Source organism: Cervus canadensis, chromosome 5 (genome assembly GCF_019320065.1).
Source record: "Cervus canadensis isolate Bull #8, Minnesota chromosome 5, ASM1932006v1, whole genome shotgun sequence".
Taxonomy (NCBI): Eukaryota; Metazoa; Chordata; class Mammalia; order Artiodactyla; family Cervidae; genus Cervus; species Cervus canadensis.
Window position 1 is genome coordinate 6,035,838 of NC_057390.1, and position 25,682 is coordinate 6,061,519.

The window sequence follows — 25,682 nt, forward strand, 5'->3', positions numbered from 1 at the left end:
GCTGAGGAGCGGAGGAGGCTTCAGAAAGGCCTCATGGGCAGACGTCTGAGTAAACGCCAGCGGATTCCAATCACACACCCAGAGTGGGTGTTTCCTGCGTTTCAGTACAATCTTTTCCATCCTAAAAGGAATACATTTTATTTGGAAGTCACATCAATGTAAGAAGAAACAAAGGACCTAGAGATATTAAGTGAAGTAAGCCAGACAAAGACAACTATGGTATCACTCATTTGTGGCATCTAATAAAAACAATGTAAATAAACTTACTTCCAAGATAGAAGTAGGTTCACAGAAATAGGAGACAAACTTATGGTAATCAAAGGGAAGAGTGTGGGGGAGGGATAGTTGGTGATGAACATATAGACTCCTATATATACAATAGATAAATAACAAGGACCCACTGTATAGCACAAGGGGCCATGAGGTTCCTCTGTCCATATAATTTCCCAGGCAAGAATACTGGAGTGGGTTACCATTTCCTTCTCCAGGGGATCTTCTCCACCCAGGGGTTGAGCCCATGTCTCCTGCATTTCAGGCAGATTCTTTATCACTGAGCCACCAGGGAAGCCAAATATATTCAATATCTTATAATTTATAATGGAAAAGAATCTGAAAAAGAATATATAACAATCATTTTACTGCACAGCTGAAACTAACACTGTAAACTATACTTCAATAAAAAGCTTTTTTTTGAAAAGGCAAATATTTAAGAACAACCACTGTTTGCAGTTTTAAGCGTACATGCATGCACACACACACACAGAGAAACACATTTATTTTGCTTTCTGCATTTAGCATTATGCCATAGGAATGTTTCTATATTAAAAAAAAATTTTTTATTTTGAAATAACTGCAGGGACTTCCTTGGTGGTCCAGTAGTTAAGACCTAGCCTTCCAATGCAGGGAGTAACGGTTCGATCCCCGGTTGGGGCGCTAAGATCCCGTATGCCTTGCAGCCAAAAAAATCAAAATATAAAAGAGAAGCAATACTGTAACAAATTCAATAAAGAGTTTATTTTTTTTAAGCAAGTATTTTTTTTTAAAACAGAAGAAATAACTGCAGATTCACAGGAAATTGCAAAAACATGTAGGGCGAGTGCTACTTACTCTTCACCCAATTTCCCTCAATACGGTTGCATTTTGCATAACTCTAGTACACAATCGAGACTGGGAAACAAGCAATGTTACAATATATGTGTTCAGGTCTATGCAATTTTATCACATGTACACATCTGTGTAGCCAACATCACAACTAAGGTACAGAACTCTCCCATCACCACAGAGCTCCCCACGTTACCCTTTCAGAGGCAGATCTACCTCTCTGCCACCCACCCCCACCGACCCCCCGACCTCTGGAAACCATTAATCTATTTTTAATCTCCAAAATGTGGTCTTTTCAAAAATGTTTTATAGGGTCTTCCCTCATGCTCCAGTGTGGGCTCCCAGTGCAGGGGGCCCAGGTTCCATCCCCGGTCAGGGCACTAGATTCTCCATGCTGCAACTAAAGATCCCACACGCCGCAATGAAGAGGGAAGATCCCTCGTGTCGCGACTAAAACCGGGTGCAACCAGGGTGCAGGAAACCCTGGATACTGCTGTTAAAAAAAAATACAACCGGGTGCATTTTAAAGATCTAATTGGTTTCACTGAACCATTCATAAGTCAGGAAGCATCCCATCTGGGAAGTAGAAAGGAGCTCCCAACGGCTTTAGGAAGGAAAGGTTTTCAAAGGCAAGACAAGGAAGTCATCAGCAAAAAAACGTATTTCAGGCATAGGTAACTCGCTTATGGGGCTCCTTAGGTCGCTCAGTGGGTAAAGAACCCGCCTGGAACGCAAGTGATGCAGATTCACTCCCTGGGTCAGGAAAATCCTCTGGAGGAGGGCATGGCAGCCCACTCCAGTATTCTTACCTGGAGAATTCCACAGATAGAGGAGCCTGGCAGGTAAAAGAGTCGGACATCACTGAAGCAAGGAGCACAGCACACAACTTGCTTATGGGGAGCGGAGGGGGTCTCTGTGGCAGGCTACCTCATCTTCCTTTGGGGAATGGGGAGGGTCCACAAGACCAATTACTTCACTGATGCCGCCTACAGCATTCCTGGTTAAGCCTACATTTTGGCTTTCCTGGTGGCTCAGACAGTAAAGAATCTGCCTTCTATACGGGAGACTGGGGTTCAAGCCATGGATCAGGAAGATCCCGTGGAGGAGGGAATGGCAACCCACTCCCAGTATTCTTGCCTGGAGAATTCCATGGACGGAAGAGCCTGGTTGACTGCAGTCCATGAGGTCGCAAAGAGTTGGCTACATCTGAGTGACTAACATTCACACTTTCTGGGGGAGGATGAAGTTTTAGTTAGGTTGGTGGTGTGATCTAGGAGAAGTGACTCCATCTGGAGCCTCTGGGTTTCTTTTTAACATCAACCTAATTTTGAAAATGCTCCTACAGAAAAAAAAAATTAGTTTATTGGGGCTTGGGGGGCACATAATGTTCAAATGTTTTGAAACAACTTAAAAAAAAACAACGAAACAGTGAAACTGGACTCGCCCAGTGGTGCAGTGGCTAAGACTCTGTGCTCCCAATGCAAGTGACTTGGGTTTGATCCCTGGTCAGGAAACTAGATCTCACATGCCACTACTAAAGATCCAGCATGCCACAACTGGCCAGACCTGGAACAGCCTAAAAAAAAAGTTAAAAAAAAAAACTCTGCAGTACAAAAATAAAAAGACCAAACCCCAATAACAAACAGACCTCCCAAACACAATAAAGTTTATTTACTGTAGTAAATAAGAATACCTTCAAGATAATTTAAATCAGTCTCCCAAGTTAGCAAGTTATGTCTGCTGCTCTTAATTGTCAGGACCTTTCTAGAGGGATAGCTAACAATTTTTTAAACTTAAAAAAAAAAATTTAGCTGCGCCAGGCCTTTGTTGTGACACATGGAATCTTTGCTCTTCATTGCATCAGGCATGATCTTAGTTCCCTGACCTGGGATCCAACCCAGGCCCCCCTATATGGGGGGAACAGAGTTTTAGCCACTGGACCACCAGGGAAGTCCTTCTAATAGTCAATTCAACAAGTCTTCAGAATATGCATCCTCAATGACCAACCAGTTTCTCTTCTTTCAATTTCACTTTAGAACTAAGGAGGCACTGAACTAGAGAATTCTCCAGTTGCCAGCGTTAGTTAGCTCACACGGGATTTCCCAAATTTAGGATTCCCAAATTCCCTGGCAGGACTCCCTGCTGGGTTTTGCAGGTCTAAGGGAGGAACCGAGCAAGTTTGGGTGGTTCCCACCTGGAACGAGCCCTAGTCACCTGGGCAGGTGTTTCTGCGTTCTGAAAACATTTTCCGGAAATTTTGTTAAAACAACTGCGTACAATAGGTCGTGCGCAGTATGACTCCATTTCTTCAAATAGTGTAGGATTGAAAATTAATTTTGGTTGTGAGAAATGCGTGGTCTGTAGTTATTGGCACTTAAAAATCTTCTACCATGAATAGTCATGTGTGTTAACTAAGAGAGCTTTTCAGTTTCTTATATGCGTTTTTCCAGACATTAATCTGGACGACGGTTTCTCCCGGGAACAGTGCCCGGCGGCGCGCCTCTCGCTCGCGCACGCGCAGATGACAACTCAGCGCCGCGCTGTGGCTCCGCGAGACTTCCTCAGGGCGATATCCGGGCCCCGCCGGCGGCTCGGCCCCTCCTGCAAGCTCCGCCTCAATTTCCGGCTTTTTGCCCCGCCCGCTCGGCGTCTCGGGATCTTCTCCCTGGCCTGGCTCCAGCAGCCTCGCTCTGGCTCCGCGCTGCCCTCTTGTACTGCCGGCTGGGTTCCAGGCTTGTTTTGTTTGCGACGCTGTCGTGCCACGGCGCGCTTTACGGCCGCAGGGACGGAGCGAGCCGGTGCCAGGGCCCCTCCGGCCGGGAAGCAGGACGGGCGAAAGAGGTTGATGCCCGGCGGCGGGGCAAGCGCGGCATTTGGCCGGCTGCTCAACGCCGCGGAGCAAAGGGGAGCCCGGGAAGCGGCGGGGTCGGCGTCCAGGAGCGGCCCGGGAGGCTCGGGCTCTAGCGGCAGAGGCGGAGCGGGCGTCCCCGGGCCGGGGAGCGGAGGCCCGGGGGGCTCCGCGGGCAGGATGAGCCTGACCCCGAAGGAGCTCTCGAGCCTGCTGAGCATCATCTCGGAGGAGGCGGGCGGCGGCAGCACCTTCGAGGGCCTGTCCACCGCCTTCCACCACTACTTCAGCAAAGCCGACCACTTCCGCCTGGGCTCGGTGCTCGTGATGCTGCTGCAGCAGCCGGACCTGCTGCCCAGCGCGGCGCAGCGCCTCACGGCGCTCTACCTGCTGTGGGAGATGTACCGCACCGAGCCGCTCGCCGCCAACCCCTTCGCCGCCAGCTTCGCGCACTTGCTCAACCCCGCGCCGCCCGCCCGCGGCGGCCAGGAGCCCGACCGGCCGCCCCTCTCAGGTACGGCTGGGACCGCCCGCCTGGAGCTGCTGGGCCTTCACCGGCCCGGGAAATGCATCGTCTCCTTTTGAAATTCCCTCCCCACCCCCTCCACCAAGTACGGAGGAGTGGCAGCTTCCTGGCACCGAAAATTAGCCGCTCCCCCCGCAACAGCAGGAGCCGTCAAACCGTGCAGCTTAGCGTGGGGCTTGACGCTTTTCTGCCTCACTTGCGGTTCGTTCTCGTCTAGCCCGTCAGAGGTGTGTGAAGTTGTAAGTAACGACACACTTTATCTGCCCCCGGCTTTAAGTCTCAGGGGAGTCAATGAGAAGTCATTCAGAACCGGAAGACGTGGTTGAGCGGAGATACACATTACTCAGGGCTTCCCCGGTGGCTCAGTGGTAAAGAACCCGCCTGCCAATGCAGGAGACACGGGTTGGACCCCTGGGTCACGAAGATGTCCTGGAGAAGGAAATGGCAACCCACTCCAGTATTCTTGCTTGCAGAATCCCATGGACAGAAGAGCCTGGCAGGCTACAGCTCATGGGGTCGCAAAGAGTGGGACCCGACTTAAGCTAAACAACAAAGGACTATACTAGCCACCTTCTTGCTGTTAGGTGTCTTTGGTTAACATGATGGGGTCACAGGATAGAAAGCGGCCTCGAATTCACCGCCTAAATTAGAAAACTACTACTGGACATTATGTAAAAGGTGTGTTTTCTGCAACTTTTGTGAGACCGGTGGATTTGATGCGATGCTGCTTTTATTTGTAACTCAATAGATGGTTTATGAGACTTGATTTTAGGAGAAGACCTGAAGCCAGGAGAGGAGAAAGGAACAGAGGAGATAGATGGTGATGAGTATCTGGGAGATTTAGACAGGGACCAGTGTAGTGGGCAGAACAGGTGGTCAGAGGTGGGAAGCAGATCTCATAGTCCTTAGGCAGTGAGGAAACAGGTAAGTCACTCCTTAGGAAGGGACTGCTATTCTGGGCGCCAGAAGGTGAAGGCAGAGGATTAATGTAATACTAGAGAATTTTTTCTTGCAGGAGAGGGCTTCTACAGGTAAGCTAGTCATTGTTGCTGCTGGCAATTCTTCTAGATCTAAAGCATCTTCTGATTAGTTTGAGAATGCCCAGAAAAACGACTGCAGGATTTGGGTCTGAGAGCTTCCGAATTCTGTAGGATGAATTAGGTAAAGGAACTGTGATTTATGTAATGTTATTCTCAAATGCAATGAGTGTGAAACTAGATCTAGGCTGTTAACTGTATTGTAAACGGATTTCCCAGTAAAGAAATCCATAGATTGGTTATTTTGCCTGTCTCTGCCTCAGTTTACTTGTCTGTAAGCTGAAGATAATAATTCTGAGCTGGCAGAGTTATTATCTACCTGCAAAGCAGGAGACCAGAATTTGATCCCTGGGTCAGAAAGTTCCCCTGGAGAAGGGAATGGCAACCCATCCAGTATTCTTGCCTGGAGAATCCCATGGACAGAGCAGCCTGGCGGGCTAGTCCATGATGTGGCAGAGCTGCACATGACTTAGGGACTAACAAACACAGAGTTGTTACGAGGAATAGAAGTGTTACCCACGATTACCGTTGGTAGGGATGGTGCTTAAATCCACAACAGAGGGACTGTCAATGCCAAGGCTTATTACATTGTACATCAAGGGGAGTATATAGTGGGTATATATATAGTTTTAATTTGGAGTGTGACTGCTCTACAGTGTCATTGGTTTCTGCTGCGCAAGTGTGCATCAGCTGTTTGTATACGAGCATCCCCTCCCTCCTGAGCCTCTCCCCCCCCCCACCTTCAGGTCCTCACAGAGCGCGGAGCTGAGCTCCCAGTGCCAGATATACCGCAGCTTCCCGTCTGGTGGGTGCATGTTTTTTGAGCTTTTCAGGTGACTCTGCTGCAGAGCCAAGGTTGAAAATGTATCTGGATGCAAGTAAGAAGGCGTCTTCACACTCAGGAAACTTCAGCCTGGCTGAGGAAACACAAACGTGCTTGTGACCCGACACCCAGGGCTGTGCTGGCTGGCACGCACAGGGCCTCGCGGCATGGGGGAACTGCACCCGTGGAGCTGGAGGGACTTCAGAGGGACTGAGGTTTTTGCTGGATGTTGATTAGAGGTGGTGGGGAGAGAAGGGTGCGGCCCTCTCAGGTATTCAAAAGAGCTGCTTTGTGTTGTTGTGTTGTATGCTTTGAAATCAGGAATCAGAGAAGAGGTTTTGTGCAACTGGAATGTAGAACACAAGCGTTGGAGGGGAAAATGCGATGAGGAGAGTGCGTCAGGACCAGATGAGAAAGGTCTTATAATGGTGCAGAGCTAGTGGTTGCTTCCTTGTCTCTTTACCTTTTACACAGTTGCTGGTCGCTGCAGAGAAGAAAAGCATTTCTGAGCACTATAGTTCTTGATTTGTTTTGGTCTGTATACATAAGCTTATCTTTGCAGGAACTGAATGAAGCATATTAGAAAACAAAGTTCTTAATAGCTCCAGAAACTTTTAAGTTTCATTGACATCACCACAGATCATAGTGAATCAGTTGAGATACAGTCAGCCCTGTACATCTTTGGGTTCTGCATCTAAGGATTCAACCAGCCCCTTGGGGGTGGGGTGGGGGTGGGAGTTCCAAAAAGTTCCCAAAAGCAAAACTTGAATTCTGGCAGCTATTTGCATATCATTTACATTGTACTTACCTAGCATTTACATTGTATTTATGTAGCATTTACACTGTCTTAGGTATTTTAAGTCGGAGAAGGCAATGGCACCCCACTCCAGTACTCTTGCCTGGAGAATCCCAGGGACAGAGGAGCCTGGTAGACGGGTCGCTAAGGGTTGGACACGACTGAGCGACTTCACTTTCACTTTTACGCATTGGAGACGGCAATGGCAACCCACTCCAGTGTTCTTGCCTGGAGAATCCCAGGGACAGGGGAGCCTGGTGGGCTGCCGTCTATGAGGTCGCAGAGAGTCGGACACGACTGAAGCGACTTAGCAGCAGCAGCAGGTATTTTAAGCAATCTGGAGATTAAAGTATAAGGAGGGTGTGTGTAGGTTACTTTCAGATACTACAGCTTTTATGTGTAGGACCCAGGCATCCCTGGATTTTAGTGTTTGCAGGAGGTCCTAGAACCAGTCCTTGGGATGATTCCTTAATTACATTTTCATAAATGTGTGTATTTGGTTAAATGAATATTTGATTATAATTGTCTTTAAAGATACGTGAGATGCTAGTTTTATCAGGCTCAAGATAATTTCTAAAAATAACCATTAGTAAAATCATACATTTTTTGCTTGTGTGTTTACAGGGTTTTTACCTCCTATAACTCCACCAGAGAAGTTTTTTCTTTCCCAGCTGATGCTGGCACCCCCACGGGAACTCTTCAAAAAGACACCCCGGCAGATCGCCCTCATGGACGTGGGGAACATGGGCCAGTCTGTGGACATTAGCGGGCTTCAGCTTGCCCTGGCTGGTAAGGTGGAGCCGAGGTTCGGGTACTCTTGTGCAGAGGCCAGTCTGCAATTCAGATGTCTTTACAGTGAGATCCAGGGACCACAGATATATTTATGGATGATGCAATTGTGTTTTCCTGACTTAAAGAAAACAAGGAAATAAGCATCAATGACTATAAGGGACAGTTATAACTACAGTGTGTATGCACTAGTATCTTGTGTTTTAACAGATTTCCCCTGGTTTCTACTGAGGTCGAATATCTTTTGAGGTGTTTATTGGCCATTCAAGCTTTTAAAGATAAAATACTCAATGAAGTCATTAGCCCATTCCCCCCCCCCCCCCCCCCCCGCCTGTTTTTAAAGATGGATTTGTAGGAGTTTTGGAGAAAAAACAAAAGAACTTGAATCTGGCCCTTTGCTTGTATGTTGTAGACAAGTTTCTCCAGTTACTAGCTTGTCTTTTCACTCTCCTCGTGCCGCATTTTAAAGTGTTTTCTGTTTTAATCTTTTTCAGAACGCCAGTCTGAGTTGCCAACTCAAAGTAAGGCCAGCTTCCCTAGCATTCTCAGTGACCCAGACCCAGACTCATCTAACTCTGGATTCGACAGTTCCGTTGCCTCTCAGATCACGGAAGCTTTAGTCAGTGGACCAAAGCCACCTATTGAAAGTGAGTAAATCTGATTTTATGTTCCTTTATATTCTTGATTTTATTTTAGCAGAGTCCCCCTGAGACTCTGGTGTTCTGAAACATGTTGTTTTCGTTGATGCTGAAACATGAATCTTTTAAAAATTTTATTTCATTGAAATAGTTGATTTACAGTGTTAATTTCCGCTGTACAGCAGAGTGATTCAGCTGTACGTTCTTTTTCATGTTCTTTTCCATTATGGTTTCTCACAGGATATTGAGTTTTGCTTTCTGTGCTATATGGTAGGACCTTATTCTTTATCCATCCTCTGTGTAATAGTTTGCATCTGCTAATCCCTGAATCCCAATCCATCCCGCCCCCATAGCAACCACAAGTCTGCTCTGTCTGTGAGTCTGTTTCAGTTTCATGGATAAGTTCATTTGTGTCACATTTTAGATCCCACATAGCGGTGATATCTTTCTCTTTATCTGTCTGGTTTACTTCACTAATGTGATAATCTATAGGTCCATGTTGCTGCAAATGGCATTATTTCATTCTTTTTCTTTATCCGTTCACCTCTCAATGGACAGACTGTTCCCATGTCTCAGCTATCGTGAATAGTGCTGCCCTGAACATAGGGGTGCGTGTTGTGTTTTTGAATTGCAGTTTTGTCGATACAGGCCCAGAAGTGGGATTGTGTGATCATATGGCAACTTGTTTTTAGTTTACTGAGAACCACCATGATGTTTTCCATAGTGGCTGCACCAGTTTACAGTCCCATCAGTAATGAAGGAGAGTTCCCTTTCCTCCACACCCTCTCCAGCATATTTGTACTGACTGGTGAGGTGGTACCTCATTGTAGTTTTGATTTGCATTTCTCTAATAATTAGCTACATTGAGCATCTTTTCATGTGCCTATTGGCCATCTGTATGCCTTCTTTGAAGAAATGTCTCTTTAGATATTGTGCTCATTTTTTGATTGGGTTGATTTTTTGCTGTTGAGATGGATGAGCTGTGTGTATATTTTGGAAATTAAGTCCGTGTTGGTTGCATCATTTGCAAATATTTTTTCCCAGTCTGTAGGTTGTCTTAGTTTTGTTTATGGTTTTCTTTGCTGAAGAAAAGCTTGTAAGTATGATTAGGTCCCATTTGTTTATTTTTGCTTTTATTTCTATTGCCTTGGGAGAAAAACATTGGTAGGATTTATGCCAGAGAATGTTAAACATGAATTTAATGAAAAACTTCTAGTATGGTGTCCAGAACATAGTAGATATGCTCAATGAAAGTTTCTTCTTTAATAAAAATACCACATTTTTTTTATTACATACCTAAAGCTATAAATTCCGATTTTACTGAAATGAGCTTATTTTTCTATCTTATTACCTTTTTTTGTTTTATACCTCTTTATTAACCTTATCATTCTCCACTAAAGTTTTACTGATCTTACGGCTCTTATTTTAATTCAAAGAAAACACCTATTGAAGCTTGTGGAACTGCATTCTTTGGTTTTATAGGCTTCTGTGTGGTTTTAATGATGAAGGCATGCTTTTTGCTTAGGGATAAGATTATCTTCTCCAGACTATAGTGTTACCTTGAGTTTGAAACCTGCACTGTGACTCTTTATGCCATTTGTAGCAGATCTTTGGCATAAACAGGTCTGGGCTAGTCACAGTGTACGGGAAGGTCCAAGGCACACAGAGGTGGTTACTGATGCTCGCTGTGACTGGAACGGGCCACTGGAGAGGGATGTGAGAAGTAGACCGGTCAGGAATCAGGCCCGAGTCTAGCTGAACACCAAGCATCCTTACCTCATGGGAACATTCTCTTGATCACATAAGTACTGCATCTCCTAAACTGTTGAAACACTTTCTCTTTGTTAACAGTCTGCAGAGATTCAGTGCTGGTTCTGATGAAGAGTTGGTATAGTTTAAGATAAAGGGATGGGGCTCAGGAGACACGGGCTCGATCCCTGGTCCAGGAAGACCCTATATGCTGAGGAGCACCTGAGCTTGTGCACCACAGCTATTGAGCCTATGCTCTAGAGCCCATGAGCTGCAACTTCTGAAACCCATGTGCCTAGAGCCCATGCTCCTTTGCAATAAGAGAAGCTGCTAAAATGAGAAGCCCATGCACCGCAGCTGGAGAGTAGCCTCCACTCTCCGCAACTAGAGAAAAGTCCATGTAACAACAAAGACCTAGCTAGCACAACCCCCCAAAAAAGAGAAAGAGATGATTCTTAGCCAGAAAAGACATTTTCAATGAACTGGAGTATCCAGGTCTGAAACTTGACGGGGGCTTGGTCCATGGGAGGAGACAGCCGTCTTAGGCCCTGTGTGAAAACCAAAGTGAGGGGTGAAGTTTGCCCAGGAATCCAGCCAGTGTTTGTTTTCATTCACTTAAGAGCATGTATATCTTAGGGATCAATCTTTATAAAACAGTTGAGGTATCGAGTCACTCCCGTCCTGTTTTTTTTTTTTACTATTTTATGAAAATGCTGTGGCATTTGTGAATTTATGGGTTTATGAAACTCCAGATTCGTTTGAGAATGTCCAGTCAGCCATAGTTCTTACATGCCCATTTTATCTGTACATAATTTGCTACTGCAAGGTTTTAAGATGCAAAAATAAAACTGGTACACATTATATAGTCTCTGAATAAAACAGTGCTGAGAATAGGATGACTGAGATCAAATAGTGTTTTATTTTCCACATCAAAAGACTTACCAATGAAGTAAGTGGTGTCCTTTTGCTACTGATCATGATTGAACCAGGACTTGTCAGGGGGTGGTATTGCTTTCCTTTGCTCTCTAAAGATAGATAGATTTGGCCTCTGGTATAATAATTCTATGTCAGTGTTTCATTCTTTCATTTGTATTCTGGAAAAAACCTACTTTATGTCATTTCTGCTTCTGACTTTTGAATCAGTATGACCGTGTTGTCCTTATTGAGTGTTAACTGCACTGCAGTAAGTGGCATCTGAGGTTTTGGCAGCCCACTCCGGTGTTCTTGCCTGAGAAATCCCATGGACAGAAGCTGCCTGGCAGGCCACAGTCCTTGGGGTCGCAGAGTCAGACATGACCGGGCACGCCCGCATGCACAGACGTGGGGTTTATACGTGTCGGCTGCCCCAGAGCAGAAGTCACACAGGCTCCTCTGATTGCAGGCCATTTTCGGCCCGAGTTCATTCGCCCCCCGCCTCCGCTGCACGTGTGTGAGGACGAGCTGGCCTGGCTCAACCCCACCGAGCCTGACCACGCGATCCAGTGGGACAAGTCAATGTGCGTGAAGAACAGCACTGGCGTAGAGATCAAGCGAATAATGGCTAAAGCCTTCAAGAGCCCCCTGTCCTCTCCTCAGCAGACACAGGTATGTGTTACCATCAGCATTCTCCTGTAAGGAATTCACCAAGCGTTCTTGTTTCTCATGAAGTGATAAACGACCAGTGACACGGTGTTGTCAACATGATCCACTGGTAGGAAGTGTCTTGGTCCCTGAAGCTCGGTTCGGCCTCCCACTCTGCCCACTGCGCTGTGGTGGGGCAGCGAGTCTGGTGCCCGAACACCTTGCAGCTTCTGTCTGCGATCAGCTCGACTCCGGGCGAGGGGCCTGAGGTGGCGCTCACGTGGGGGCGCTCTGCTCTGGGTGCTCCGTGTACGCTGTCGCTAAGCTGAACGGGACTCACGGGAGGCCGAGTCTGCAGTGACTCACATCTCACCAGGGAGGTAAACCAGCGCCCATCACACGGTTGGTTGGTCGTGTATTCAGAAGTCCCTGTGCCCGACGACGAGATTCAGGAAACACAGGACGCTGTGGGTAGTTCCTGTTGGTGAATTTTACCCAGTTTGCACCCTTTCCCATTAGAACTTGTCAGGAGGTACCTCTCCAATCCGGTGTGCCACCTAACACCATCTTCAGAGCCAAGTAACAGCCTTGTTCGTAGTTCCCTTTGCTGACTAGTCAGCCCTGAAGGAGTGTGTGTGTCCATGCAGGTAGGTGGGGACACAGCATAGAAAGTGTATGTAAAGGAAGGTACAGATCTGGCAAAACACATCATTTTTGAGCACACATACTTGAGTAACTGTGCGTGTGACTTGCACGGCAGTGTGCGCAGTCTGACCCCGACTCCCCGTCCCCCGGGCGCTGGGCAGGGCTCCAGTTCCTGGGTTTCCTGATGACCTCTGTGGTCTGTGCTTTTCAGTAGTGCGCGTTGCTAAGATTATTTTTGATTATAACCGAAAACAGAAAAAAAACCTACCTACAAGGGATGTAAGGATATTATTGTTAAAATCCAGACAGTATTGATTCTGGTTTCATGCCCAGGGGGCATCAGTGTTATTTATAAACTCTTGTGATGGTGCCTGGTTGTAATACCTGACAATTCAAATGTAAGTGTCAAAATATCAAAGCATGATGATCATGGGTTTGAGGGAAGATACTGATGAAGTTGGTTCAGTGCAGGTAAATTTTATAACATTTCAAAAATAAAATAGTTGGGTATTTTTATATGCGGGAAAGAGAATTTCTAATTTGACTTCTTTTTCTCTCTTTAAAAAAACTTGATTTTATTTAGCTCCTTGGAGAGTTGGAAAAGGACCCCAAACTTGTTTATCATATTGGCCTCACTCCAGCCAAACTTCCTGACCTAGTGGAAAACAATCCTCTAGTTGCTATAGAAATGTTGCTGAAGTTAATGCAGTCAAGCCAGATCACTGAGTATTTTTCAGTTCTGGTCAATATGGATATGTCATTACATTCGATGGAAGTTGTAAATCGGTAAGTTTCTGTACTCGATCAAATGCTGGGTGGGTGCCGGTGGGGCAGGTATATAGATCCTGATTAAATGATTAGAAGGGGAAAAACCTGCAAGTTTTTTTTTCCTGACATTGTTAGTCTGAGAAAACCCATTAAATAATCTAAGCTTTAGTGTTAACTGCATATAAATTTCGCACCCCCAAGGAAGAACTTGGAGGGTATTCTGAGCCTTTAATGCTATCTTAACCACTGGACCACGTGGGAAGTCACCATCTGTGAAACCTAATTGCTAAAGTTTATTTCCCTATATATGGTTATATATTCTTAGTTCTCTGTGCTTAAGTCACTCGGTCATGTCTGACTCTTTGTGCTCCCATGGACTGTAGCCCAGCAGGCTCCTCTGTCCATGGGATCTTCTAGGCAAGGATACTTGAGTGGGTTGCCATTTCCTATTCCGGGGATCTCCCTGACCCAGGGATCGAACCCAAGTCTCCTGCATCTCCTGCATTGGCAGGTAGATTCTTTACCACTGCACCACCTGGGAAACTGTATATTCTTTATCTCTACATAAATTACAGGTGTTACATTATTTCTGTTAGTGACTAAAGCTATATCATGGGAAGGTAGGGGCCAAGAAGCTGAGACAGTTCTGAGAATACCTTCCTAGAATTCCTGGCACTGTTCTCTGAACCGTTCTTTGATTAGGTCTCCTTGCTCTGCTGTCATCGACTGTCAGGGAAGCAACAGTGGGTTCTCACTTTGTTATTTTGCTTACAAGTAAGTTTTAAATACATCACAAATTTCACAGACTTGAAGGTTAGCTTGGGAACCTACTATTAAGCTGTTTATATGTAGTGTAGGTCAGGAAGATCCCCTGGAGGGGGAAATGGCAACCCGCTCCAATATTCTTGCCTGGGAAATCCCATGGACAGAGGAGTCTGGTGGGGTACAGCAAATGGGGTCACAGGAGAGTCAAACACGACTTAGCAACCAAACAACAAAGAGTGTAGCCTTATAGGCAGGCTTGCCTGCTCTGCTCCCAATGTAGGCTTCTCATCCCCAAACGCCCCCCACCCCCCACACACGTGGTGTCCTGTTTCGGGGGCTAAATGTTATGGACTTCCTGCTTACGGGGAGATCCATTCTGAGTGCCAGGCAACTACACTTCAATTGGAGCACTTTGTGGAGCACTCGTTTGAGAGTTGGGGATTATTGTTTCTAACCTGTTTATAGCTGTACTAAGCTGGGAACTCCCTGGCAGTCCAGTGTTTAGGACTCAGCACTTCCACTGCCGAGTGCCAACAGTCACTCCCTTGGGCGGCGAGGGGCCACACGACTAAGATCCCAAAATCTGCATAGTGAAGCCCCCCAGAAAAAGTCCTTTTAAGTTAATCGGCTGGTGGGAAAAAGCCTAACTGAAAGCCCAGGGCAGGTGTGTGCTAGGGCAGCACAGGTCTGGGGAGGGAGCGAGGAAGCGCGAGGTTTTCAACCTTCATTTTCTGTCGCTTGCAAGACCGGTTAACCTGCTGCTTCTGCCGCCTTCTTGTTTGAGCTTTCTTCTGTTCGGGTCCTCCAGGCTGACCATGCTGAGTGCTCACTTACTGTCTAAACCAGATCGCAGGCACTTTGTCCAAGGATAACTACATCCTGTTATCATAGTGTGGACATGTTTCAAGGGTGGGGTCTGCTGTGGGAGCCCACCCACCCACCTCATTGTGCATCACCCCATCCCGCGCGTCACCAGCAGCCCATGGCTGCGTTTCCTTGGAGCCTTGTGGGAAAAAATTCTGTAGTCAAGCAAGTTTAGAAACGTGCCACGCCACCCCCGATTCTACACTTTACTCAGATCATTTACTGATTTGAAGGAACACTTCTGTCCGTGGGTTTCAATTTAAGTCATATGCCCTATGAAGCCTTTCCACTTGCACTGCTCCTTGTGCCTCACGTAAGTACTTAGTCATGCATTGTGCTGTTCAGTTCCTACCACGCCTTCCTTCACAAGCGCTCCCTGCATAGCACTCCTGTGTAATCAGGAGTTACTGATTGGTATTACTTACGTAGACGGAGTAACTGCCCACATTGTCAGAGCCTGGATGCTGACTAGGAATTACAGTTCAGCCAAGACCACACAGGGACATGGTGCTCAGCGCTTATTACACATGATGTGCAGACTTGAGAAATGGCAGTGTCACTTATTAACAGGGGTGAGTGGGGTGGGTGGCGCCGATGTTTACTTGCACGAACCATTAATATCAGAATTTTTACTAAGTGACCGAAATTAACAGGCCTGCCTTTGTTTTTATGAAACAGACTAACCACAGCTGTTGATCTACCTCCTGAATTTATTCACCTTTATATATCCAATTGCATTTCTACCTGTGAACAAATTAAGGATAAATATATGCAGGTAAGTAACAATTTTTGTAACCTTTATAAATACCTGCCCTGAAAACAGACGCTAACACAGGTTCCTTTTTCAGAATCGTCTGGTGCGTCTTGTGTGTGTCTTTCTCCAATCCCTGATCCGTAACAAGATCATCAACGTGCAGGACTTGTTTATAGAAGTGCAGGCCTTCTGCATCGAGTTCAGCAGGATCCGTGAGGCCGCGGGCCTCTTCCGGTTGCTGAAGACCCTGGACACTGGGGAGACACCTGCCGAGACCAAGATGTCCAAGTGATGCCTCTTTGGGACCTCCCGTTCGTTGTTCAGCTGTGCTGTGCTTTCCTTTTTAAAACTGTCCAGACCCCAGTGATTGCTTGGTTTAATGCACATAAACATCACTCCCTCCACTTAAGAGTCTTGCCTCCCTGGGTGACTTTTCCCTTTAGATGAATTTTTGGTAAGAACCTGGAAGAATGCGTCCTGTAGGTATCTTGCTGATGGCTATCCACAGGGAAAGGTCATCCCAAAGTCACTGCACTCGGGAGATGAGGCCATCAACATTGAAGAGCAACAGGCTTGTTTTTGCTTAAGATGTAAGTCACAGGCTTCTGATAAGGCTTTAGGGAGAGTAAATGAAGACCCTCTTTAAGAACATGAATTCCTGCCCCTGGGGCCTGGAGTCATCCCGGGATGGCAGTCTGACCCCTAAACCTCTCACTGGGCCCAGTGTGAGCCATGGACACACGTGTAACCTCATGCTTTCCTTTCACGGGAACCTAAGAGACAAGAGAGTAAGTGCTTTTCTTGGGCTGCCTACCAACGTGGGAATTCCTAGAAACCACTTTTGGGGACTGTAATAGCTGGTAGTTCTCTGGGCTTTCTCTCTTGATGTTCGGTGCTCTGGGAGGACGGTCCTGGGGAGCTGTCCTCGCCGAGTGGGGTGTGTGCCCCGCCTGTGGGCTCCTGTGGGCTGTTACCCCTCTTTTAACTCTGGACAACAGTGCCTTACATTAAAGTTTTCTATGAACTATATTATCTGACGTTTTTACTTGAAGAAATCATGAAAAATCCCCCGTCTACTGATGTACTTTCAAAGCATACTCTACAGAAACCTGAGTCACTCACCTTCCAGTCCAACTCTTTTTTTTTTTTTTTCAGTCCAACTCTTAAGCAAAAGTTAAAGGCTATACCAAAGCAGGGCAGGTTTTAAGATTAACATAAATTCCAGCCTTGTAATACTGGCAAAAGAGTATGCCTAGATGATGAGGAATTTTAGCTTAGACATTCTCATAAAGGGAAGGGATTTATAAATATATATGCTTCAGAAGGACCCAAACTGGTGTAACAGGTGTGCCTTCAGAAGTCTAAAATGATTGTGGTAATGGACTTTCCACACCTAACTTTTCTGTGCCCAGGGCTGACATGCGGGCATCACCATTTTACATGTTAGCACTGGGCAAAGAAAGTTTATTAGTCAGTACTCTCTGTGATGGTGAAGTTTTGACCACACCACTGCTGGAAGACCCCCAACCTCGGGTTCAGGCCCTGCCGATTCTCGGTAAGCGAGCGCTCCTGGCCAGCAGCCTGGACGCACACATGAAGCTCACCTAACACACGTTTTGTCCGTGAGGCACCTCAGTCATGTTGCAGCCCTATGCCTGGGCACTGTCCCAAGCTACGCAATCACCAACTGAAGCGGCACAAAATGTCAGAAATGTGGCACCACGCTGACCACACAAGGACACCTGTTGTCAGTCTGACACTAGAAGACCACGTCCTCCTGTCCAGCCGCACCTGGGAACGCGTGTGCCGGAAGCTAGGCACCTCACTGCCCCCGGGGCATCCACAAGTCGCCACCCACGCAAACACTGATTTGGGGCCACAAACCGGCTTTTGTGGGCAGATCTGCAACATGGCCTGTGACTAAAGACAGACCACTGCTCATCATTTCCAGGTTACAGTCCCGGTGTTTACTTGACAGAAGAAAGGGTTTCAGATGTATTTCAAATAAATAGCTTACAAAGAACAGTAGTTATATTTAGAGAACATTTTATGGGAGGAGGAAAAAAAAACCCAGATACATTTACAACACCAGCAAAAAGTTCTTCGTTAAACATGTTTAAAAGTAGAAGAAAGTTTACCTGAAATAAAAGGAACTATAGTCCTGGGATTTGATAACTGCATCAACTTTTAAGTTTAATTAGATGAGTTCATGTTTTTTAAAAACCACGTCTTGAATTCTCTGGACTTTCAGTTCCAATTTCTAGCTTTAATATCTTCAAATCACCTGTTTAAAAGATGACAGCAAGAAGACCTATTAAAATGACATCTTAGGGTAGAAAGATGTTCGAAAAAGTATTTGTGATCCTAAAATATAACTATTTCAAATACCTTTAGCAATACTGTTTACTTATGCAACTCTAAGAAAATGGTATCATTCAACTATTATTCTTACAGAAATAGACAAACTTTCATAAATTTTAATGGACTCAATGGACATGAGTTTGTGCAAACTCTTAATGCGGAAAATCCTTAAGAAAAGGACTTCCAAAATCCTGAGATTCAATAACTGTAATCAGCCTAACAGAAAGTATAAGTGTTTTCCCAGGTTTCTCTTCATCCGTTGATACATAAGCCTCCAAGGCGTCAAAAAGAATGGATTGACTTTTTTTGTACTAATCTTCAACTAATGTAATGCAAATACTTTTTTGATTTACAACTTATTTTATACTTTCCTGTTAGGATGAGGGCACACTTCTAGCTGCATGGCTGATGATGACATTGTTTTACTTTTGTAACTAGTAATAGGTGTGCCAGTACTTTGGAAAATGAAATGCTTTTAAGTGTTTTAAAACTTCAAAAATGAAAATTAACTGGGAAAAGCATCAGTGACTTTTCTAATTGGTGACCTCGTGACAGAAGCACAGTGTGCAGAAAAATAAGCTGAACTCTGGTTCAGGCCAAAGTTCTGTGCTCTGTAAGTTGCAAATTGGAGTTTACACCAAGCCTGGAGAAATGCTTTTGACTAAAACATGTAAGTACCTCAGGTTCTAGTTAGCCATGTATATGTGCTGACTTACCCTCAGCCCGCATTGACCATACGAGCTTTAATGTGCTCAGAAACAGAGACTATAGCTAAGCTAAGCCGTCTTACCGGGGCATCTGGTTGTGTTGGGCATTTTGTCCCAGTGAGAACAGCCTGGTTCTTGAATGTCTTGTGTGCTTCTGCGCTCAGGGATGTCTGACTCTGCGACCCCGTGGACTGCAGCCCGCCAGGCTCCTCAGTCCATGGGGTTTTCCAGGCAAGAGTACTGGAGTGGGTTGCCATTTCCTCCTCCGGGGGATCTTCCCGACCCAGGCAAGGGGCGAACCCGTACCCCTTGTGTCATGTGAATTCTTTACCATTATGGTCTATTACTATTGTTATTGTCTTCACGATTCTTGTCACTAGTCTTTGATGTAGCGAGTACACCATAAAACATGTAGACAGGTGCTTACTGCATGCTGAAGCCCCAAAGTTGCCCAGGGCTCACCAATCATCTCTTCTTAACAATGTCTGAGCTTGCTGGGAAGGCCCATTTTGGAAACCGTGCCCCGACATCACTGAGGTCAGACCAGAGGTTCGCTTCAGGAGGTTTTGTCATCGTGCACCCACAGAGAGCCAACTGCCAAGGGACACACTGCAATTCGGCCTTTTAGTGTCATCACTCCTCAGCAACGACGGGGCAGTCCTCCGGGAAAGGGTCTGGGTGCCTAACATCCCCAGCAGGACCGCAGGCGAGGAGCTGTTACCTGCTGCAGGTGCTGTGTGCACATCCCTCCAGGCGGCATGGCTTTCTGAGGGGAAGCCCTGAAGCTGCAAGGCAGGGGCGCTGGCATCCATGGGCACATGCTGTCCTCCACACACCACCGAGGCCCTCACAGTTAAAAAGAAAGAACACTGTCTCTACGTTATTTGTGAACAAAGCTTTCAAGACAGCTGTCAGAAGGAAAGTGATTATTGCCATTAAGGAGTACAATCTGAACTAAATCTCTCTGCTTTACTAACCGTTCTTCATTTATATTCCCCAGATTCCCAGCATTTTATCAATGTTGTGTTTCAGCAAAAATTCTAGCAACTGACCCTTCATCACGTCCACCTAAGAAAATCCTTTTGAAAGGAAACATTTTCCTTACCAAGTACAAAAGGGTTTTCTGTCTGCTCTTGCAGATTTCTTTATTTGCTGTTAAAGACTTGTGTTTCTAGAGATGACAGTACTATAATTTTTCCAGTCTCTTATGTTTATAACTTAGGGTCAAAGTCTCTTTTTTTTTTTGACTGTGCCTCACAGCACAGGGGATCTTAGTCCCCTGACAAGGGATGGAACTCGTGCCCCCTGCAGTGGAAGCACAGAGTGCCAAACAGTGAACCCCAGAGGAGTCCCTCAACCTCCTGAATTAGGTAAAGCTCTGGTTGACAGCCGCTGATAAGAACTCACTCGCTCATAATCATCAAAAACAATTCACCTTGATCTGTCAAAGCATTCTTTAAAGTCAGCTTCATTGGCTAATGGGAAGAATTAAAGCACTTTCCACTAGTATGTGTCTTAAAATACAAAGAGCAACCTACTTGGTATAGAATCAGGGACATATTTTCCTATCTGCAATGAATGACACAAAAGGCAAATTTCAAAGATAATGGCCATTATGGAAACCCACTGCAGTGTCTGCTGAAATTAGCACTCAAGAATAAGGCAATTTCTATTCCCATAGCTCTTCCCTTGGAGTCTGGCCTCGGTGATATCAGTAACACTGTTGAATCACCTAGAGTTTCACTGAGTGGCTGGAATAGAGTGTACTAAGTAACTTGAAAAAAAAAAAAAAAAAACTATATAAACTTTACGTCTTAGATACAGGTATAAGAATGAATTGTTTACACTTTAAAAATTATGTACTCTAGTAAACATTTATTTTTACCATGAAATAAAGATGTACACAGTAAACAGCTTGGAAGCTACAAAGGACTACAACTTCAAGCTGTAAAAAACTAACTTCCTCACTCTGGACCTTCCACCTCTAAGAAGTAACAGCAGAGCACAATGTGTGTGTGTTTTTGTTGTTGTTTTTTTGGCCACCCCTGTGGCATGCAGAACTTCCCCAATCAGGGATCGAACCTGCGTGCAGCCCCTGCAGGGGAAGTGCAGAGTCTTCACCACTGTGTGTTTGTTTAATCACTTTTTCAACTTAGAGAGTGGCCCCCAAAGCTTCAGAGCAGCCTAATCCCCCTGCCTTCAAGGAAGAGCAGCAAACAAGAGTGAAAGGGAGAGATGATGAAACAAGTTCACTGTCATTAAGCTCGCTTTGAAATTAATCGAGAAAACTGGTTACTTGTTTAACAGCAACTGAAAGTCTGCATCTATCACCCTTTTAATTGTAAAGATTAAACTCTAGTTGAAATCAGTAAATTCATCATTTACCTAAAAAAAAAAAAAATCCACATCAGAGTCTGTTTACTCCATTTCCTTAACAAGCAATGCTCGTGTGAGATACAGAATCTTAGCTTTTTTTATTTGTAGGAAAAAAGGGACAAAACTTCCCTCCCCATCAAGGTTACTGGAAGAAATTAGGTAATAAAAGGGAGAGATGAAATCACTCAAGTCCGCCAGTACTTTTCTCATAATTCCAAATTTAAAAACAACAATGGAAGTGCTCTCAGGTTTGGAAACCGCTCTAAAATACAGAGGTGCAAGAAAGCAACAGATTTCTCACCACATTGACAAGTTTAATGTTCTAAGAAAGGCTTTCCTCCAGGGAAATACACATGACCAACTACTGAATATAATCACGCAATCACGCAACTCCATTTCAACTAGTGTAAAGTCAACGTGCTTAGGCTAGAACCATCCTTGAGAAGACAGAATCATCTTTTGATACATTTCAATAGATAAATATATCAAGACTAATCAAAAAGTCTCTTGAAAGAATAAAATAGTTCTTTGTATACCAAATTAGAACCTGAAAGGTAAAAGAATGTACATTATTTTCACATATACAAACTATGCAGTAAAGTAAAAAAAATAAAGTGTCCTTTAATTCGAGCCTAGGCTCTGTCCGTGACACGGTCCACAGGTCGCGCGCTAGCAGGTGGGTCCGTCACGCTGAGCGTCGCTCCTGCCTGTCTCTACAACAAAGCAATGGGAGCCAGTGTCAGTCGCTGGGCATTTTCTGGGCTTTGGTTACATAAACATTGTTACATTTGGAGATCCTAGTTCATGAAACAAATTACAGATATTTTTAAATAAAACTTACATGGAAAGACAGCAACCTATTCCAGACAGAGAGTTAAGAAAATATAAAAACACCTTCTTCATATAGAGCATGAGAGGTTTTCCAGTCTAATCAACAAGCATGTGGTCAGCTCCGTGCAACAGAAAAGACGCAGGCTGAGCTGGTGGGATTAACCGGAGTGTGCTTTTAGACACGCAGCAATGGCATCACCACCCAGGAAGACAGCAGCTTGCGTTTACCGGGCAATGTATATTGACCCTACAAGCTAGAGACAGCTACACTGTTATCCCCAATCTAGAGACTGGAAATTGAGACACGGAGAGGTTCAAACTGGCATTCGAGCCCAGTCGGATGTTACCAGGAAAGGAGAACAGAATAATTTTGGTGCAGAAGGTTTCTTTCAGGAGTACAGTACCTCCTCAAATACAGGAGAACCAAGCACTGTGAGTTCACCTACAATCAGACCTGAGGTCAAGTGGGCCAAAGAGGAGCCCACTGGTGCAGACACCTTCTGCAGGGAGTGGGCTGCCCTAATAACCCCCACCTTCATCTCTCGAAAGTGTTAGCTTAGCTACTGGTGAAGTTACATTGTACTCTGGAAGTCCTAAGGTCAGCTGGAAAGAATTAACTTTTTCCCAGTGTAATAGTTCTCAAATGATGCTGTTATGATGGCAGGCTAGAAATAATATTAACACATAAATTACCTGTCAAATTTACTGGTGAACAAATACTTAGAAATTCAGGTTAAGAATTTTACCTGTCCTGAAATATCTCAAGGGTAGTCAAGTAGTAGAGGAAACAAATTTCGTTTCCCTTCTGGAGACTGAAGGAAACAGCAAAAATTACAATGGAATGCATCTGGGCTCAATGCAACAGATTTGCTAAAAACAAGGTAGTTCATTCTCAGCAGGAGACCCAGCTAGGAGAACAGGCTAGGAGACCTCCTACGTGATCCACCTTTCTACTTCCTAATTCTCTGAAATTCATTCTCCCTTTTTCTTACACAATGCATTCTTTCTTCCTCAGGTTCTGCTTTAAAACTTCACTTCTCATGTTTCTATCTTTGCCTCCCAGATTCTAAAAATGTATAAAAAAAAGACAAACTGATTCAGTTTGAATATTACCAATTTGGAAAAACATGCTTCTTTTTCCAGGTTGGCAAATTCAAAATTAGAAGCATCAATTCTTCTCAGTTAAATCTATAAATTAATTCAACTATAATAAAAATTTTCATGGGATTTTCTTATACATGGTAAATTGATTTTTAAAATTAATCTTAAAAAATGAAAAACAGCTCAGAAACTTTTTAAAATAAGAAGAATAAAGATGAGGAAATTTGCCTTGCTTTGTGAATATCAAAACATTATTCACAAGTAATGATCGCTAAACAACTGATAAGTGGTTAAATATTTGGGAAAAATAGTTGAGTTAAATCTTTTCTGAAGCTATGTGCATTAAAGATTTAAGCATAAAATACAAAACCACAACTGTTAGTAAAGTATAAGTTAATAACCCTGAGAAAGACTTTCCTAAGTTAGCATTCTATCAAAGGCAGAATCATGCAAAGTATGAGAAGGCTGGACTAGATAAAAAACAAAGCAAAGACCAAAGAGCTCTTAGAATCAATATGAAAAAATTAGTTTTTCTATAGAAAAATAAATTAAGGATGAAATGGGCAACTCAGAAAAGAAATATAAATAACCAACAAATACGAAAAGAAGGTAGTTGCATCAGTAACTTTAAAAATGCAATTCACTCTATTTTACCTATGAGAAGGGCACAAAATAGACAGTTGGTAAACACACACATGAAAATTATTTCAGTGTTACTGATGATAAAAGTCCATCAGCAGGATGTGGTTTACAGAAACTATACTGAACCCAGAATGTACTAGTACACAGCTGCACAAAATCACAGGTCTTGTCTACAGATACAGACATAGTTTCGTACACCAAGAGGAAGAAGCAGGTTACCTGAGGGCACATAAATTATATTCTCTTCCTCTTCACACACAAACACAAAAAATCTGAGATATATTTATCAAAATGTTGAAACAGTATTGTATCTGCAGGGGTAAGGTCATGGTTTTCATTTTTCCTTTACGTTTTTTCTGCACGTTATGGGCTTTTTCACTTTCATTTAAGCACTGATAACACCACTGTTTGCTAACCGGCGAGTGACTCACCCAGCAAGGCTGTGTTTTCACCTGCATCCTCTTTAAAGCTGGCGTCACAGGGTGGCACAGGGTCACTGGTGGAGGGCAGCTCGGAGCTGCCAGCGGCACTTCTCTCGCCGTCTGCTACCATGAGACTCAGATCTGCAGCCGAGACGCCCCCAGCGGGGGATTCTGGGGCAGTCGCCTCCTGTGCGTCCTCAAGCTCACCCTTGAGAGTCAGAGCAAAGAAACACCTTTTCTCAGTAACACCATCAAACTTGTCTATCATCATCTGCTCATAATTCAAACAAACTATTTAAACATCAATATTGCAAAAAGCACATCAGTGTCTTCTTAGCATCACCAGAAAGTGAGTCACTTCTCAGTAAGTAGCTTTTCATGGCCTAAATGCTTTTCCTCCAAAAAACCATGTTTCCCTTGACACAAGCGATGCCACCTTTTAAACTACGTATTGACAGAAAGTGAAGCTCTGTCACAAATGATTGTCCTGACTTCCTGAGCAGCCTGGCTGGCTGCTGACCACTGAGACCAGGGTCCTGAGCTTGAAAGACCACCGCAACCGCTGCCAGCGGCCAGCACTCAGGAGACACGCAGGTCCCTGATCATCAGGGGGCGCACTGCCCGGCTCACTCAGAGAGCGCCGATTCTGCACAGGGTGTCTGTCTGCTGCCAGTGTGCCTCCACTTCCCCACACGCTGCTTTAAAGAAGAAAACGAGGCCATGAAAGTGCGCACAGGAGACCCTACAAGCACCCTGCATTAAGTCTCAAAACCTGGGGGCCATCCAGAAATCTTTTTTGATTAACGCCAGAGTCAGAGTTGTGATGGACGCATCTGCTGGTAAAAGGCCGACTGGGGGCGGGTGGGTGTCCCGTGAACCTGGGCTGAGACTGAACATCACACAGCCTAGCTGCCCGCTCCACTCCTGGGGTCCTCAGGGCCAAAAGCACTGCTGCTCCCGCTGCCGGCTCCGCCTGTGTTCTAGAACCTTCTTTTGACTCCTGGACCCCGCGTGGCTCACTGCCTTCCCACAGGCACCCCCAGAGAAGACGCCTGCCACACCAACCACCAAGTCCTGCCGGGCTGCTGTCGTACGCGCTCCCGCTCAGCCCGCCCTGACCTGTGTTTCCAGGTCCTCGTCTGAGCACCTGCCAGGCTGAACTAGCTGCCCATCTCAGGCCCCATGTGGTCACTCGCCATTGACCTGTGATAACGCAGATCCATTAACACGCAGCTCAAATGTCCCTCCAGCAACCCCTCCCTGAGCTCCCCCATTGCTGCTGGCAGGGTCAAGGCCTCCCCTCTCTGTGCCCCCCACTCTCCAAACAGGCCTCCTTGGCCAGCGCGGTGGGGTGCACGCTTGCCCCTTGCCAGTCCAGATGGCGGAATCCCTGGGAGCCAGTGAGCAGAAGGGTGGAGTCCTGTCCAGCTCTGTCTCTCCAGAGCCAAGTCCAGACCCAGCACTGCACACCCCTGATAAGGGCTGACCCCGGGAGCAAACACGACAGTGACAAGAGGCACGTCAAAGTGGTCACAGCTGCAAAGTCGGGCACCACTATGTGAGGGCCAATGGCTGCTCT

At 45.3% G+C, this 25,682-nt stretch overlaps 2 protein-coding genes and 1 non-coding gene across 4 annotated transcripts in view; 1 reads left to right on the forward strand and 2 right to left on the reverse strand.

Moving 5' to 3' along the window:
* Positions 1-3,813: 3,813 nt before the first annotated feature.
* On the forward strand, positions 3,814-16,692 carry CNOT11 (CCR4-NOT transcription complex subunit 11). The gene is made up of 7 exons (XM_043467971.1): positions 3,814-4,463; positions 7,756-7,920; positions 8,415-8,567; positions 11,689-11,891; positions 13,096-13,298; positions 15,588-15,684; positions 15,758-16,692. Exons 1-7 carry the CDS (start codon positions 3,947-3,949, stop codon positions 15,953-15,955), a joined length of 1,536 nt encoding a protein of 511 aa, XP_043323906.1. The 5' UTR covers positions 3,814-3,946; the 3' UTR covers positions 15,956-16,692.
* RNF149 (ring finger protein 149) overlaps positions 15,602-25,682 on the reverse strand; it is a 31,264-nt gene continuing 21,183 nt past the window's right edge. For both annotated transcript variants that reach the window (XM_043467973.1, XM_043467972.1), the window contains exons 6-9: positions 24,113-24,311; positions 19,453-21,820; positions 17,802-17,947; positions 15,602-16,277 (exon numbers count right to left, since the gene is read on the reverse strand). In XM_043467973.1, the coding sequence (XP_043323908.1) occupies positions 21,777-21,820; positions 24,113-24,311 (243 nt within the window). In that variant the 3' untranslated portion in view covers positions 15,602-16,277; positions 17,802-17,947; positions 19,453-21,776. The remainder of the gene's footprint in view (positions 16,278-17,801; positions 17,948-19,452; positions 21,821-24,112; positions 24,312-25,682) is intronic.
* LOC122442795 lies at positions 19,263-19,376 on the reverse strand. The gene has a single exon (XR_006269780.1). It is a non-coding gene; the product is annotated as a small nucleolar RNA SNORD89 (small nucleolar RNA).